The sequence below is a fragment of the Salvelinus fontinalis genome, chromosome 36 (genome assembly GCF_029448725.1).
Source record: "Salvelinus fontinalis isolate EN_2023a chromosome 36, ASM2944872v1, whole genome shotgun sequence".
NCBI classification, from domain to species: domain Eukaryota; kingdom Metazoa; phylum Chordata; class Actinopteri; order Salmoniformes; family Salmonidae; genus Salvelinus; species Salvelinus fontinalis.
The window spans coordinates 29,010,142-29,023,581 of record NC_074700.1 but is presented as its reverse complement, the minus strand read 5'-3'; the positions used below and the strand labels follow the sequence as shown (position 1 = coordinate 29,023,581).

The window sequence follows — 13,440 nt, the reverse complement described above, 5'->3', positions numbered from 1 at the left end:
TCGCTAGCCAACATGTCAATCTACTATAGTAAGGAACAGCAGAATCGCTAGCCAATCTACTATAGTAAGGAACAGCAGAATCGCTAGCCGACATGTCAATCTACTATAGTAAGGAACAGCAGAATCACTAGTCAATCTGCTATAGTAAGGAACAGCAGAATCGCTAGTCAATCTACTATAGTAAGGAACAGCAGAATCACTAGCCAACATGTCAATCTACTATAGTAAGGAACAGCAGAATCACTAGTCAATCTGCTATAGTAAGGAACAGCAGAATCGCTAGTCAATCTACTATAGTAAGGAACAGCAGAATCACTAGCCAACATGTCAATCTACTATAGTAAGGAACAGCAGAATCACTAGCCAATCTACTATAGTAAGGAACCGCAGAATCGCTAGCCAACATGTCAATCTACTATAGTAAGGAACAGCAGAATCACTAGCCAATCTACTATAGTAAGGAACAGCAGAATCACTAGTCAATCTACTATAGTAAGGAACAGCAGAATCACTAGCCATTCTACTATAGTAAGGAACCGCAGAATCGCTAGCCAACATGTCAATCTACTATAGTAAGGAACAGCAGAATCACTAGCCAATCTACTATAGTAAGGAACAGCAGAATCACTAGTCAATCTACTATAGTAAGGAACAGCAGAATCACTAGCCAACATGTCAATCTACTATCCCACGATCCCACCATTGTTTTTTTTATCGGCTAAAAGCCGGCTATTACCGGCTGACGGAAACCCTGCGACGCCCACACACACACCCTGTGTAGCGTGGCGATGGGCGGTGGCTAACTGGGGTCACAATCCGGTGCCTTGCAGCATTCCTGTCTGTTAGTTAGGCTACCTATATAGCTGTGCCAGCACACACACACACACGAGCCTGGACAGAATTCCCAGGTTAGCCAGCATTCCCAACAACCTGTACTATTCCCTGGATTAGAGTGACTATCCCATTGAGGTGAAGCTGTGGTTACAGGTAAACTCACAGCTGAGAAGACTCAACTAGCGTACTCAAAACGTTAGTCTGGTGAGGAGTAGAGCACCAACGCGTGTTGGAATAAATAAAGTAGTCTGGTTAAATCATTTAACCTCCAGACGTGAGTCTCAATGTATCGTTGTCTGGAACCATTGGTGTGAAAGACACGCAATGACTGTCTGTTCTCTCTGAGGTGAGAGGGTCTCTCTCGCGTGGTGGGGGGCTGGTCTTGTCATCCCGTCAGGTTGGTGGGCTGGTCTTGTCGTCCCGTCAGGGTGGTGGGCTGGTCTTGTCATCCCGTCAGGGTGGTGGGCTGGTCTTGTCATCCCGTCAGGGTGGTGGGCTGGTCTTGTCGTCCCGTCAGGGTGGTGGGCTGGTCTTGTCGTCCCGTCGGGGTGCTGGTCTTGTCATCCCGTCAGGGTGGGGGGCTGGTCTTGTCATCCCGTCAGGGTGGGGGGCCGGTCTTGTCGTCCCGTCAGGGTGGTGGGCCGGTCTTGTCGTCCCGTCAGGGTGGTGGGCCGGTCTTGTCGTCCCGTCAGGGTGGTGGGCCGGTCTTGTCGTCCCGTCAGGGTGGTGGGCCGGTCTTGTCGTCCCGTCAGGGTGGTGGGCCGGTCTTGTCGTCCCGTCAGGGTGGTGGGCCGGTCTTGTCGTCCCGTCAGGGTGGTGGGCCGGTCTTGTCGTCCCGTCAGGGTGGTGGGCCGGTCTTGTCATCCCGTCAGGGTGGGGGGCCGGTCTTGTCGTCCCGTCAGGGTGGGGGGCCGGTCTTGTCGTCCCGTCAGGGTGGTGGGCCGGTCTTGTCGTCCCGTCAGGGTGGTGGGCCGGTCTTGTCGTCCCGTCAGGGTGGGGGGGCCGGTCTTGTCGTCCCGTCAGGGTGGTGGGCCGGTAGTGTCGTCCCGTCAGGGTGGTGGGCCGGTAGTGTCGTCCCGTCAGGGTGGTGGGCCGGTAGTGTCGTCCCGTCAGGGTGGTGGGCCGGTGAAACGGGGGTGAGGAATACGTTTGAAACGGGGGTGAGGAATACGTTTGAAACGGGGGTGAGGAATACGTTTGAAACGGGGGCGGGGAATACGTTTGAAACGGGGGCGGGGAATACGTTTGAAACGGGGGCGGGGAATACGTTTGAAACGGGGGCGGGGAATACGTTTGAAACGGGGGCGGGGAATACGTTTGAAACGGGGGCGGGGAATACGTTTGAAACGGGGGCGGGGAATACGTTTGAAACGGGGGCGGGGAATACGTTTGAAACGGGGGCGGGGAATACGTTTAAAACGGGGGTGAGGAATAGGCAAGTAAAAGAGGGCTTTGGTTCAGGCAAGGTCCAATAGGTCTTGTTTCAGTAGTACAGGTTGTCTCTCCCTCTCATGTTTCCCTCGTTATTCTGCTTTATATCGGTCCATTCCCCAACTTCCCGGGAGATGCTCCTCTCTAGACTGATGCAGCATCACCCCCTCCACCGGATCACGGAGAAAGGGCCTGCTAGGAGAGGACGAGGGTCTGGTTATCAAGCTTGCTCGCTCTCGCTTGGAAAACATAGTGACTGAGTGGACAAAACATTAAGAACACCTGCTCTTTCCATAACATACTGTAGACCAGGTGAATCCAGGTGAAAGCTATGGTCCCTTATTGATGTCACCTGTTAAACCCACTTCAGTGTAGATGAAGGTGGAGGAGACGGGGTTAAAGAAGAATTTTTAAGCTTTGAGACATGGATTGTGTATGTGTGCCATTTAGAGGGTGAATGGGCAAGATACAAATATTTAAGTGCCTTTGAACAGGGTATGGTAGTAGGTGCCAGGCTCACCGGTTTGTGTAAAGAACTGCATCGCTGCTGGGTTTTTCACGCTCAACAGTTTCCCGTGTGAACACAGAATGGTCCACCACCCAAAGGACATCCAGCCAACTTAGAGTCAACATGGGCCAGAATCCCTGTGTAATGCTTTCGACACCTTGTAGAGTCCATGCCCTGACAATTTTTAGGCTGTTTTGAGGGGGTGGGGGGGGGGTGTAAACTAATATTTGTTATCTGAAGGAAATATATTTTAATGTTGTTATGCGGTGTGTCTCTCCCCCCCCCCCCCCCCCCCCTCGTCTCCGCTGCGTCACCCCGCCGTTCTCTCGGCATTCCTCCCGTGCAGCCTGACTGCTGTGTCACCCGGTAGGTTTGGCAGTCCGTATTTGAGCTGCCTCGCCTCTCTCTCTCCTCTCTCTCTCTCTCTCTCTCTGCACTTTCTCTCTGTGCTTATATGGCTAGCTAGGTAACTAGCTGGGTCAATGCAGTTTAAATCTAACTCTGCTTCTAGTTGTATTAGTCGTATGTACGGGGATACGCGTGGTTATACATCGTCCAGTGGAAGTGGTTACTTGCGGGTTCCTTCTCCACAATGCAACAACAATAATAATTAGTAGTTAAATAAGCGTTGCATTGGGGAGAGAAAATAGGAACATGTCCGTAGCGACAGGCAACGTTACGGTTGTTTCTAACTGAGGGAGAAGTGGAAGGAGAGGGAGGAAGGAATTTTTGCCTTCGGACCAGAGGAATAACACCCATCTAAATCGAGCTGTGGACTTGAAGGAGATCAGAGGGCGTTATAACGCAGGAATAACATCACCATGGGTTTCTACGGCACGTTGAAGCTCATATTCTATAAAGTGAGTGGCTGGGGGGTCATTTTAAAAATAATTTTAAAAAACAAATGTTGATACGTTGGCATTTACGTATAGTTTACACTCTCCGGGCTAAAGACTGTGTGGTCATACCGTATAACTGTGTTATATAGCCGGGTGCTGGTCTGGTTGTGTAGCTATACTAGGACTTTTCTCTCTGTTGTGGAGAGATGGACCACTGCGGGAACAGAAATGGAGTGACAGTACGTGACGAGCCTGTTCGTTCGCTCCTTCTCTCTCCCTCAAAGTAGCATTGATCATAAACACACTCTGAAATGTAGGTAACCGAATATAGGCTAACTGAAGCTACATGTATATCCTTGGCCGTATTCCGACATATATTAGTCTGTTGTGCTCTGGGCTGCGGTGTGTGTGTAGTCTGCGGCGGTAGGAGGAAGGTGTTGGCTAGCCGAGTCGAATGAATGAATGTGTGGCCGGGGTTGGGAGAAACTGGTTGATAAGGAACAGACAGCTAGTGTAGGTCTGTGTGTTGACCTGACAGAGCCAATGTTTGTTCGCGGTTGATTAGGCAAAATCCATTTTGAAAGTGGTATTACGCACAAACATACACACCTGTGTGTGTGTGTGTCGCAGGAACGGGAGTTCCCGTTCGGCTTTTTTCGAGTGTGTGTGTGGTGTGCTGCTGTGACTTGATGCGCATCCTGCCCCCGAGGCAGCAGTGGTATGGTTTCACTTGGCTTGGGGGATAATATCTCTGTCCCCCCCCCCCCCCCCGCCCCAAACGTATCAGATGTGTGTATTTTTTTTTTTTATTGATTATTTTAATCCGTATACGTGTGTGAGCGATGACTGATATAGTCTATCGTTATTACCAAACCCGTTCGCTCCGAACCCGGAACAGCCCGTAGAGTTGTCTGTTGGCTATTACGGGTCGGTGAGCTCGCCACATTCTTGTCGTTTTCTGCGTGCTTGTCATTCAAGGCGGTTAAGGCGCGGTTGGTTAGAAACGGTATGGAGGAAAGGGAGTGGAATTATTATTTATTTTTTAATTTAAATTCATATCACGTTCTCCTTTAAAAAAAAAAAAAAACGCTATAAATACTCCAGTTTTGGCATTCACTAATCTAGAGATGTTTTTGTTTTGTTCGAGTGAGGTGATACTACTTCGTTTCCCTTTTGAAATCCATTCATAACCAACTCTTGATCAAAGTCAAATGTTTTGGATATTCCAACCGTTTAAACTCCCCTGTAAGAAGTATTGGTAGCTGGTGGCAGCAGACAGTGAGTTACAGCTGTGTGTTTATATGTTCCAGTCTTCTGTCACCCTCCACCGGCTCACAGAGACAGGGAGTAGCCCACCTTATACACTGTAAATACAACGTCAGAGCCTGGTAGGAAACACAACTCACGGGCTTGGATTGTGGTTGTTTTGGTTAGGGTGTGAAGCTTTATGTTGGAAGTATGCTACGTGTATGCTAGTTTGTGACTTTCTGTTTGTACTGTGGCTTAACTTTTCTCCCTCTCTCCATTCCTCCATCTCCCTCTCTCCATCCCCCCCCCCCCCCCCCCCATCTCTCTATCTATCAGATGAAGAGGAAGTTGGACCATGGACCAGACGTCCGGCCGTTCTCTTCAGGCAAGAAACACTGCAAAGGTTCCAACTACCTCAGGTAACACGCGCCGCCCTGCCTCGGGTAACACGCGCCGCCCTGCCTCGGGTAACACGCGCCGCCCTGCCTCGGGTAACACGCGCCGCCCTGCCTCGGGTAACACGCGCCGCCCTGCCTCGGGTAACACGCGCCGCCCTGCCTCGGGTAACACGCGCCGCCCTGCCTCGGGTAACACGCGCCGCCCTGCCTCGGGTAACACGCGCCGCACTGCCTCGGGTAACACGCGCCGCCCTGCCTCGGGTAACACGCGCCGCCCTGCCTCGGGTAACACGCGCCGCCCTGCCTCGGGTAACACGCGCCGCCCTGCCTCGGGTAACACGCGCCGCCCTGCCTCGGGTAACACGCGCCGCCCTGCCTCGGGTAACACGCGCCGCCCTGCCTCGGGTAACACGCGCCGCCCTGCCTCGGGTAACACGCGCCGCCCTGCCTCGGGTAACACGCGCCGCCCTGCCTCGGGTAACACGCGCCGCCCTGCCTCGGGTAACACGCGCCGCCCTGCCTCGGGTAACACGCGCCGCCCTGCCTCGGGTAACACGCGCCGCCCTGCCTCGGGTAACACGCGCCGCCCTGCCTCGGGTAACACGCGCCGCCCTGCCTCGGGTAACACGCGCCGCCCTGCCTCGGGTAACACGCGCCGCCCTGCCTCGGGTAACACGCGCCGCCCTGCCTCGGGTAACACGCGCCGCCCTGCCTCGGGTAACACGCGCCGCCCTGCCTCGGGTAACACGCTCTCCATATAATTCCGTCTCTCTAGTGTGAGTCATATCAACTAATTTCTTCAGGTACTATGGGTAGCAGAACGTCTGATTAAATTATGACAATGAAAGATATGGTGTTGAACATTTTTCTTGTAAGATAGAAACACTCTGGTTGTTACGAATGCTTTACCTTCCCCCTCTCTCTCTCCTCCGGTGATGTACTGGGCCATTCACACTACCCTCTGTAGAGCCTTATGGTCAGATGCCGAGCAGTTGCCATACCAGGTGGTGATGCAACCGGTCAGGATGCTCTCGATGGTGCAGCTGTAGAACCTTTTGAGGATCTGAGGACCCATGCCAAATCTTTTCAGTGTCCTGAGGGGGGAAAAGGTTTTGTCGTGCTCTCTTCACGACTGTCTTGGTGTGTTTGGACCATGATAGTTTGTTGGTGATGTGGACACCAGGGAACTTGAAACTCTCCACCCGTTCCACTACATCCCCGTCGATGTTAATGGGCGCCTGTTCGGCCCGCCTTTTCCTGTAGTCCACGATCAGATCCTTTATCTTGCTCACATTGAGGGAGAGGTTGTTGTCCTGGCACAACATAGCCTATAGGGTTTAAGTCAGAGAGCTGGCAGTCTCGTCGTTGTCGGCGTTCAGGCCTACCACTGTTGTTGTCAGCAAACTTAATGATGATATTAGAGTGGGTGAACAGAGAGTACAGGAGGGGACTAAGCACACACCCCTGAGGGGCCCCAGTGTTGAGGATCAGCGTGGCAGATGTGTTGTTGCCTACCCTTACCACCTGGCGGGCGGCGCATCAGGAAGTCCATGATTCAGTTGCAGAGGGAGGTGTTTAGTCCCAGGGTTCTTAGCTTAGTGATGAGCTTTGAGGGTACTATGGTATTCATAAACCATGTGACATGGAATCGGTACGTAAAAAAATCTCCTCCCAACTGGCCACTCCCTCCTTAAATTAAACTGGTGTACTTTTTTAATAATCACAATTTTCTTGAACCAATTTTGGTCTTTAATTCAGGGCAGACAGACAAGTTCCTTACTTTTTCCCCCTTCCACTTGCCTCTTCCATTTTTGCAGTAATTCTACAATTAGTTGGTTGTAATTTTGGGTAGAGCAGCGATTTCCATATATTTATGTTAGATGCATGTGACAACTCCTCCAGTCCTATTTATGATATCATTTACGAAGATTATACCCCAATTATTTTCATCACAAAAAATGGTTTATTATCAATTAGTATATTTGGCTCTATTTATAGTATATTTGAGTTTAACCATAATATTTGTTGTAATATTTTTTCTGTCTTTTCTGGTGGATTAAACTGTAATTGCAACCAAATTTCTATGGCTTGTTTTTAAAAAAATAGGGATATTTTGGAGATTTCAATGAAATTTAAGTGAATGGTTGTAATCTGAATAAAGGGGAAAAGGCCGTTCTTGAACACTGGGTGAGCTTTACTTATGTCCTGGAGAACCATTTCGGGTTTAATTATAGTTTTTTTTTATAACTCAAGCCTTTAGTGAGAAGTCCAATGCTTGAATATTTAATAACTTCTGCCCTCTGAATGCATGTTCGTTATATAAATAGGCCCATTTTAAATTTGTCTAGCTTGCCCTTCCAAGTGAAATTGAATATTTTTTGCTCATATAATTGACCATTTTATTATTAAACTACACAGTAATGTAAAATTTATATTTTTTTGTAACCAATAAGTAATATAGTACATTTATCATAATTTGGTTGTAATCCAGAGAGGTTAGAAAAAGTATCTAGATCCTCTGAGGCTGTGGAGGGATTCAGATTGTGGTTTTAAAAAAGAATGTAAAAGAATGTCATGAGGTAGCCTAGTGGTTAGAGCGTTGGACTAGTAACCAGCGGGTAGCCTAGTGGGTAGAGCGTTGGGCCAGTAACCAGCAGGTAGCCTAGTGGGTAGAGCGTTGGACTAGTAACCAGCAGGTAGCCTAGTGGTTAGAGCGTTGGACTAGTAACCAGCAGGTAGTCTAGTGGTTAGTGTTGGACTAGTAACCAGCAGGTAGTCTAGTGGTTAGAGCGTTGGACTAGTAACCAGCAGGTAGCCTAGTGGTTAGAGTATTGGACCAGTAACCAGCAGGTAGACTAGTGGTTAGAGCGTTGGACTAGTAACCAGCAGGTAGACTAGTGGTTAGAGCGTTGGACCAGTAACCAGCAGGTAGCCTAGTGGTTAGTGTTGGACTAGTAACCAGCAGGTATCCTAGTGGTTAGAGCGTTGGACTAGTAACCGAAAGGTTGCTTGATCGAATCCCAGAGCAGACGAGGTACAAATCTGTCGTTCTGCCCCCTGAACAAGGCTGTTCCAAGGCCGTCATTGAAAAAAAATTGTTCTCAACTGACTTGCCTAGTTAAATAAAGGCAAGTAAAAAGTAAAATTTTTTTTTTTTTAAAGTGAATCATCAGTTCACAATGACACCTTTTGTGTTTAAGCCCTGGATTTCTAGACCTTTGATATTAATATTGGATATGATTTTTAACAGCTAACATTTCGATGGCCATAATAAATATATATGCTGATAGTGGACAACCTTGTTTAACTCCTCTTGACAGTTTAATACTTTCTGAGAAGTAGCCATTATTTACTGTTTTACACCTAGGGTTACTATTGTTACCTAAACACAGTGGTGGAAAAAGTACCCAATTGTCATACTTGAGTAAAAGTAAAGATTCCTTAATAGAAAATGACTCAAGTTAAAGTATTTGGTTTTAAATATACTTCATTATCGAAGTAAATGTTATAACTAAATTATACTGAAGTATCAAAATTAAATGTATAATTAATTTCTAATTCCTTATATTAAGCAAACCAGACAGCACCATTTTATATATATATATTTTTTAATTTACAGATAGCCAGGGTCACACTCTAACACTCAAACATCATTTACAAAGGAATCATTTGTGTTTAGTGAGTCCGCCAGATCAGAGGCAGTAGGGATGACCAGGGATGTTCTGTTGATCCAGTGTTTAAATTGAACCATGTTCCTGTCAAAATGTAATGAGTACTTTTGGGTGTCAGGGAAAATGTAGTAAGGTATAAGTTGTCAAAAAATATAAATAGTAAAGTACACATCCCCCCCCCCCCCAAAAAAAACGACTTAAGTAGTACTTTAAAGTATTTTTACTCAAGTACTTAACACCCCTGCCTATACATAACTTTAACCCATTTATATGAGATTCTCCTATATGTAAATTCTAGTCGTACTTGATCAAAATCCTTTTCAAAGTCGTCTATGAAAACCAGGCCTGATTTCCCAGATTCTTCAGTGTTCTATTGTTTCCAGTACTTGTCTTATATTATCTCAAATGTATCGTCCATGTAAAAAACCTGTCTGATTAGGATAAATCATATCTGGCAATACCTTTTTAATTCTAATTCTCAACCTCTCTTTCTCATGTTCTCTCTCTCTCTCTCCAGTCCCGTTCCATTCCAGACCACGCCCACTACCTTTGGGGACCTGCGAGCAGCCAATGGGCATTCAGCTCAGCGGAGACGTGTCACCTCAGGCCCGCCCCCCTCCGGCCTACAGGACTGGCTACACACCTTCCAGGTGAGAGACACCCGGCCCTGTCTCATAAACTGAGAAGTATTGCTTTACATTTCCTGTCTCTGACTCTGCTGCGGCGTCTCCCCAACAACCACTAACAACAGCCATTAAGCCCTGGGAACCTGGAGGGCTTTACAAACAGAGGGAGAGAGAAGGGCTTTCTGGGATGGAGTGATGCGATTAGAGGAGAACCAACCTCAGCTAATTAAATAATTAAACACCTCTCCTCCCTCCAGCACCACCTCCATTCATTCATTTTCCTCCTGCAAGGAGGCAGGATCAAATATCTGGTGAACAGCTCTATGGTTCTGGACCCTCTGGTTCTGTAGTATTAATGAATGGTGAACAGTTCCAGGGTTCTGGACCCTCTGTGGTTCTGTAGTATTAATGAATGGTGTACAGCTCTATGGTTCTGGACCTTCTGTGGTTCTGTAGTATTAATGAATGGTGAACAGTTCCAGGGTTCTGGACCCTCTGTGGTTCTGTAGTATTAATGAATGGTGTACAGCTCTATGGTTCTGGACCTTCTGTGGTTCTGTAGTATTAATGAATGGTGAACAGTTCCAGGGTTCTGGACCCTCTGTGGTTCTGTAGTATTAATGAATGGTGAACAGTTCCAGGGTTCTGGACCCTCTGTGGTTCTGTAGTATTAATGAATGGTGAACAGTTCCAGGGTTCTGGACCCTCTGTGGTTCTGTAGTATTAATGAATGGTGAACATCTCTATGGTTCTGGACCCTCTGGTTCTGTAGTATTAATGAATGGTGAACAGCTCTAGGGTTCTGGACCCTCTGGTTCTGTAGTATTAATGAATGGTGAACATCTCTATGGTTCTGGACCCTCTGTGGTTCTGTAGTATTAATGAATGGTGTACAGCTCTGTGGTTCTGGAGTATTAATGAATGGTGAACAGCTCCAGGGTTCTGGACCCTCTGGTTCTGTAGTATTAATGAATGGTGAACAGCTCCAGGGTTCTGGACCCTCTGTGGTTCTGGACCCTCTTGTTCTGTAGTATTAATGAATAGTGAACAGCTCCAGGGTTCTGGACCCTCTGTGGTTCTGTAGTATTAATGAATGGTGAACAGCTCTAGGGTTCTGGAGTATTAATGAATGGTGAACAGCTCTGTGGTTCTGGACCCTCTGTGGTTCTGTAGTATTAATGAATGTTGAACAGCTCTATGGTTCTGGACCCTCTGTGGTTCTGTAGTATTAATGAATGGTGAACAGCTCTAGGGTTCTGGACCCTCTGGTTCTGGACCCTCTTGTTCTGTAGTATTAATGAATGGTGAACAGCTCTGTGGTTCTGGACCCTCTGTGGTTCTGTAGTATTAATGAATGGTGAACAGCTCTGTGGTTCTGGACCCTCTGTGGTTCTGTAGTATTAATGAATGGTGAACAGCTCTGTGGTTCTGGACCCTCTGTGGTTCTGTAGTATTAATGAATGGTGAACAGCTCTGTGGTTCTGGACCCTCTGTGGTTCTGTAGTATTAATGAATGGTGAACAGCTCTGTGGTTCTGGACCCTCTGTGGTTCTGTAGTATTAATGAATGGTGAACAGCTCTGTGGTTCTGGACCCTCTGTGGTTCTGTAGTATTAATGAATGGTGAACAGCTCTGTGGTTCTGGACCCTCTGTGGTTCTGTAGTATTAATGAATGGTGAACAGCTCTGTGGTTCTGGACACTCTGTGGTTCTGTAGTATTAATGAATGGTGAACAGCTCTGTGGTTCTGGACACTCTGTGGTTCTGTAGTATTAATGAATGGTGAACAGCTCTGTGGTTCTGGACCCTCTGTGGTTCTGTAGTATTAATGAATGGTGGACAGCTCTGTGGTTCTGTAGTATTAATGAATGGTGGACAGCTCTAGGGTTCTGGACCCTCTATGGTTCTCTAGTATTAATGAATGGTGAACAGCTCTAGGGTTCTGGACCCTCTGCGGTTCTGTAGTATTAATGAATGGTGAACAGCTCTAGGGTTCTGGACCCTCTATGGTTCTGGACCCTCTGTGGTTCTGTAGTATTAATGAATGGTGAACAGCTCTGTGGTTCTGGACACTCTGTGGTTCTGTAGTATTAATGAATGGTGTACAGCTCTAGGGTTCTGGACACTCTGTGGTTCTGTAGTATTAATGAATGGTGTACAGCTCTAGGGTTCTGGACCCTCTGTGGTTCTGGACCCTCTGTGGTTCTGGACCCTCTGGTTCTGTAGTATTAATGAATGGTGAACACAGGAAGGAATGTTTATCTTTCTGATTCCCAGTGTTCCATCTTCCACACGTAACCAAAATAAGTGTTAAACAAATCAAATTAGATATATTTGAGATTCTTCAAAGTAGCCACCTTTTTAACCTTGCTGACAGTTCTGATCAAATATGTATTCCTGCCCCTCCCCCTTCCTGTAGGCGTGGAGTGGTCCTGAGCGTCTATTGGCTCTGGATGACTTGATTGACAGCTGTGAGTCCAATCAGGTGAAGCACATGATGCAGGTTATCGAGCCTCAGTTCCAACGAGACTTTATCTCCCTGCTGCCCAAAGAGGTGAGAGGACACACACACACACACACACACACACACACACACACACACACACACACACACACACACACACACACACACGCTCACGGGACGGACACACACGCTCACGGGATGGATATACACACACACACACACACACACACACACACACACACACACACACACACACAGGAAGGACACACACAGGAAGGAAGGACACACACAGGAAGGACACACGCTCACGGGACGGATATGCACACACACACACACACACAGGAAGGACACACACTCACGGGACGGATATGCTCACACACACACACACAGGAAGGACACACACTCACGGGACGGATATGCTCACACACACACACACAGGAAGGACACACACGCTCACAGGGTGGATATGCTCTCACACACACACACACACACACACACACACACACACACACACACACACACACACACACACACACATCTGCCACTTGAGCCCAGTTCAAATCCATGATGTCAAGCACCACTGTTCATATATGTGATTATGAGTTCAGTTGTGATCCGGTCAGTGATATGAATGTGTCTCCCTCCTGTCAGTGATATGAATGTGTCTCTCCTGTCAGTGATATGAATGTGTCTCTCCTGTCAGTGATATGAATGTGTCTCTCCTGTAGTTGTCCTGATGTTGATATGAATGTCTCCCTCCTGTAGTTGTCCCTGTATGTCCTGATGTTGATATGAATGTGTCTCTCTCCTGTAGTTGTCCCTGTATGTCCTGATGTTGATATGAATGTGTCTCTCTCCTGTAGTTGTCCCTGTATGTCCTGATGTTGATATGAATGTGTCTCTCTCCTGTAGTTGTCCCTGTATGTCCTGATGTTGATATGAATGTGTCTCTCTCCTGTAGTTGTCCCTGTATGTCCTGATGTTGATATGAATGTCTCCCTCCTGTAGTTGTCTCTGTATGTCCTGATGTTGATATGAATGTCTCTCTCCTGTAGTTGTCCCTGTATGTCCTGATGTTGATATGAATATGTCTCTCTCCTGTAGTTGTCCCTGTATGTCCTGATGTTGATATGAATGTGTCTCTCTCCTGTAGTTGTCCCTGTATGTCCTGATGTTGATATGAATGTGTCTCTCTCCTGTAGTTGTCCCTGTATGTCCTGATGTTGATATGAATGTGTCTCTCTCCTGTAGTTGTCCCTGTATGTCCTGATGTTGATATGAATGTGTCTCTCTCCTGTAGTTGTCCCTGTATGTCCTGATGTTGATATGAATATGTCTCTCTCCTGTAGTTGTCCCTGTATGTCCTGATGTTGATATGAATGTGTCTCTCTCCTGTAGTTGTCCCTGTATGTCCTGATGTTG

At 47.3% G+C, this 13,440-nt stretch overlaps 1 protein-coding gene across 1 annotated transcript in view; it reads left to right on the top strand.

Moving 5' to 3' along the window:
- Positions 1-13,440, top strand: part of LOC129835572 (F-box/WD repeat-containing protein 7-like) — a 104,640-nt gene that overhangs the window by 65,441 nt on the left and 25,759 nt on the right. The window contains exons 3-5 of the mRNA XM_055901268.1: positions 5,197-5,279; positions 9,447-9,579; positions 11,974-12,108. Of these exons, the coding sequence (XP_055757243.1) occupies positions 5,197-5,279; positions 9,447-9,579; positions 11,974-12,108 (351 nt within the window). The remainder of the gene's footprint in view (positions 1-5,196; positions 5,280-9,446; positions 9,580-11,973; positions 12,109-13,440) is intronic.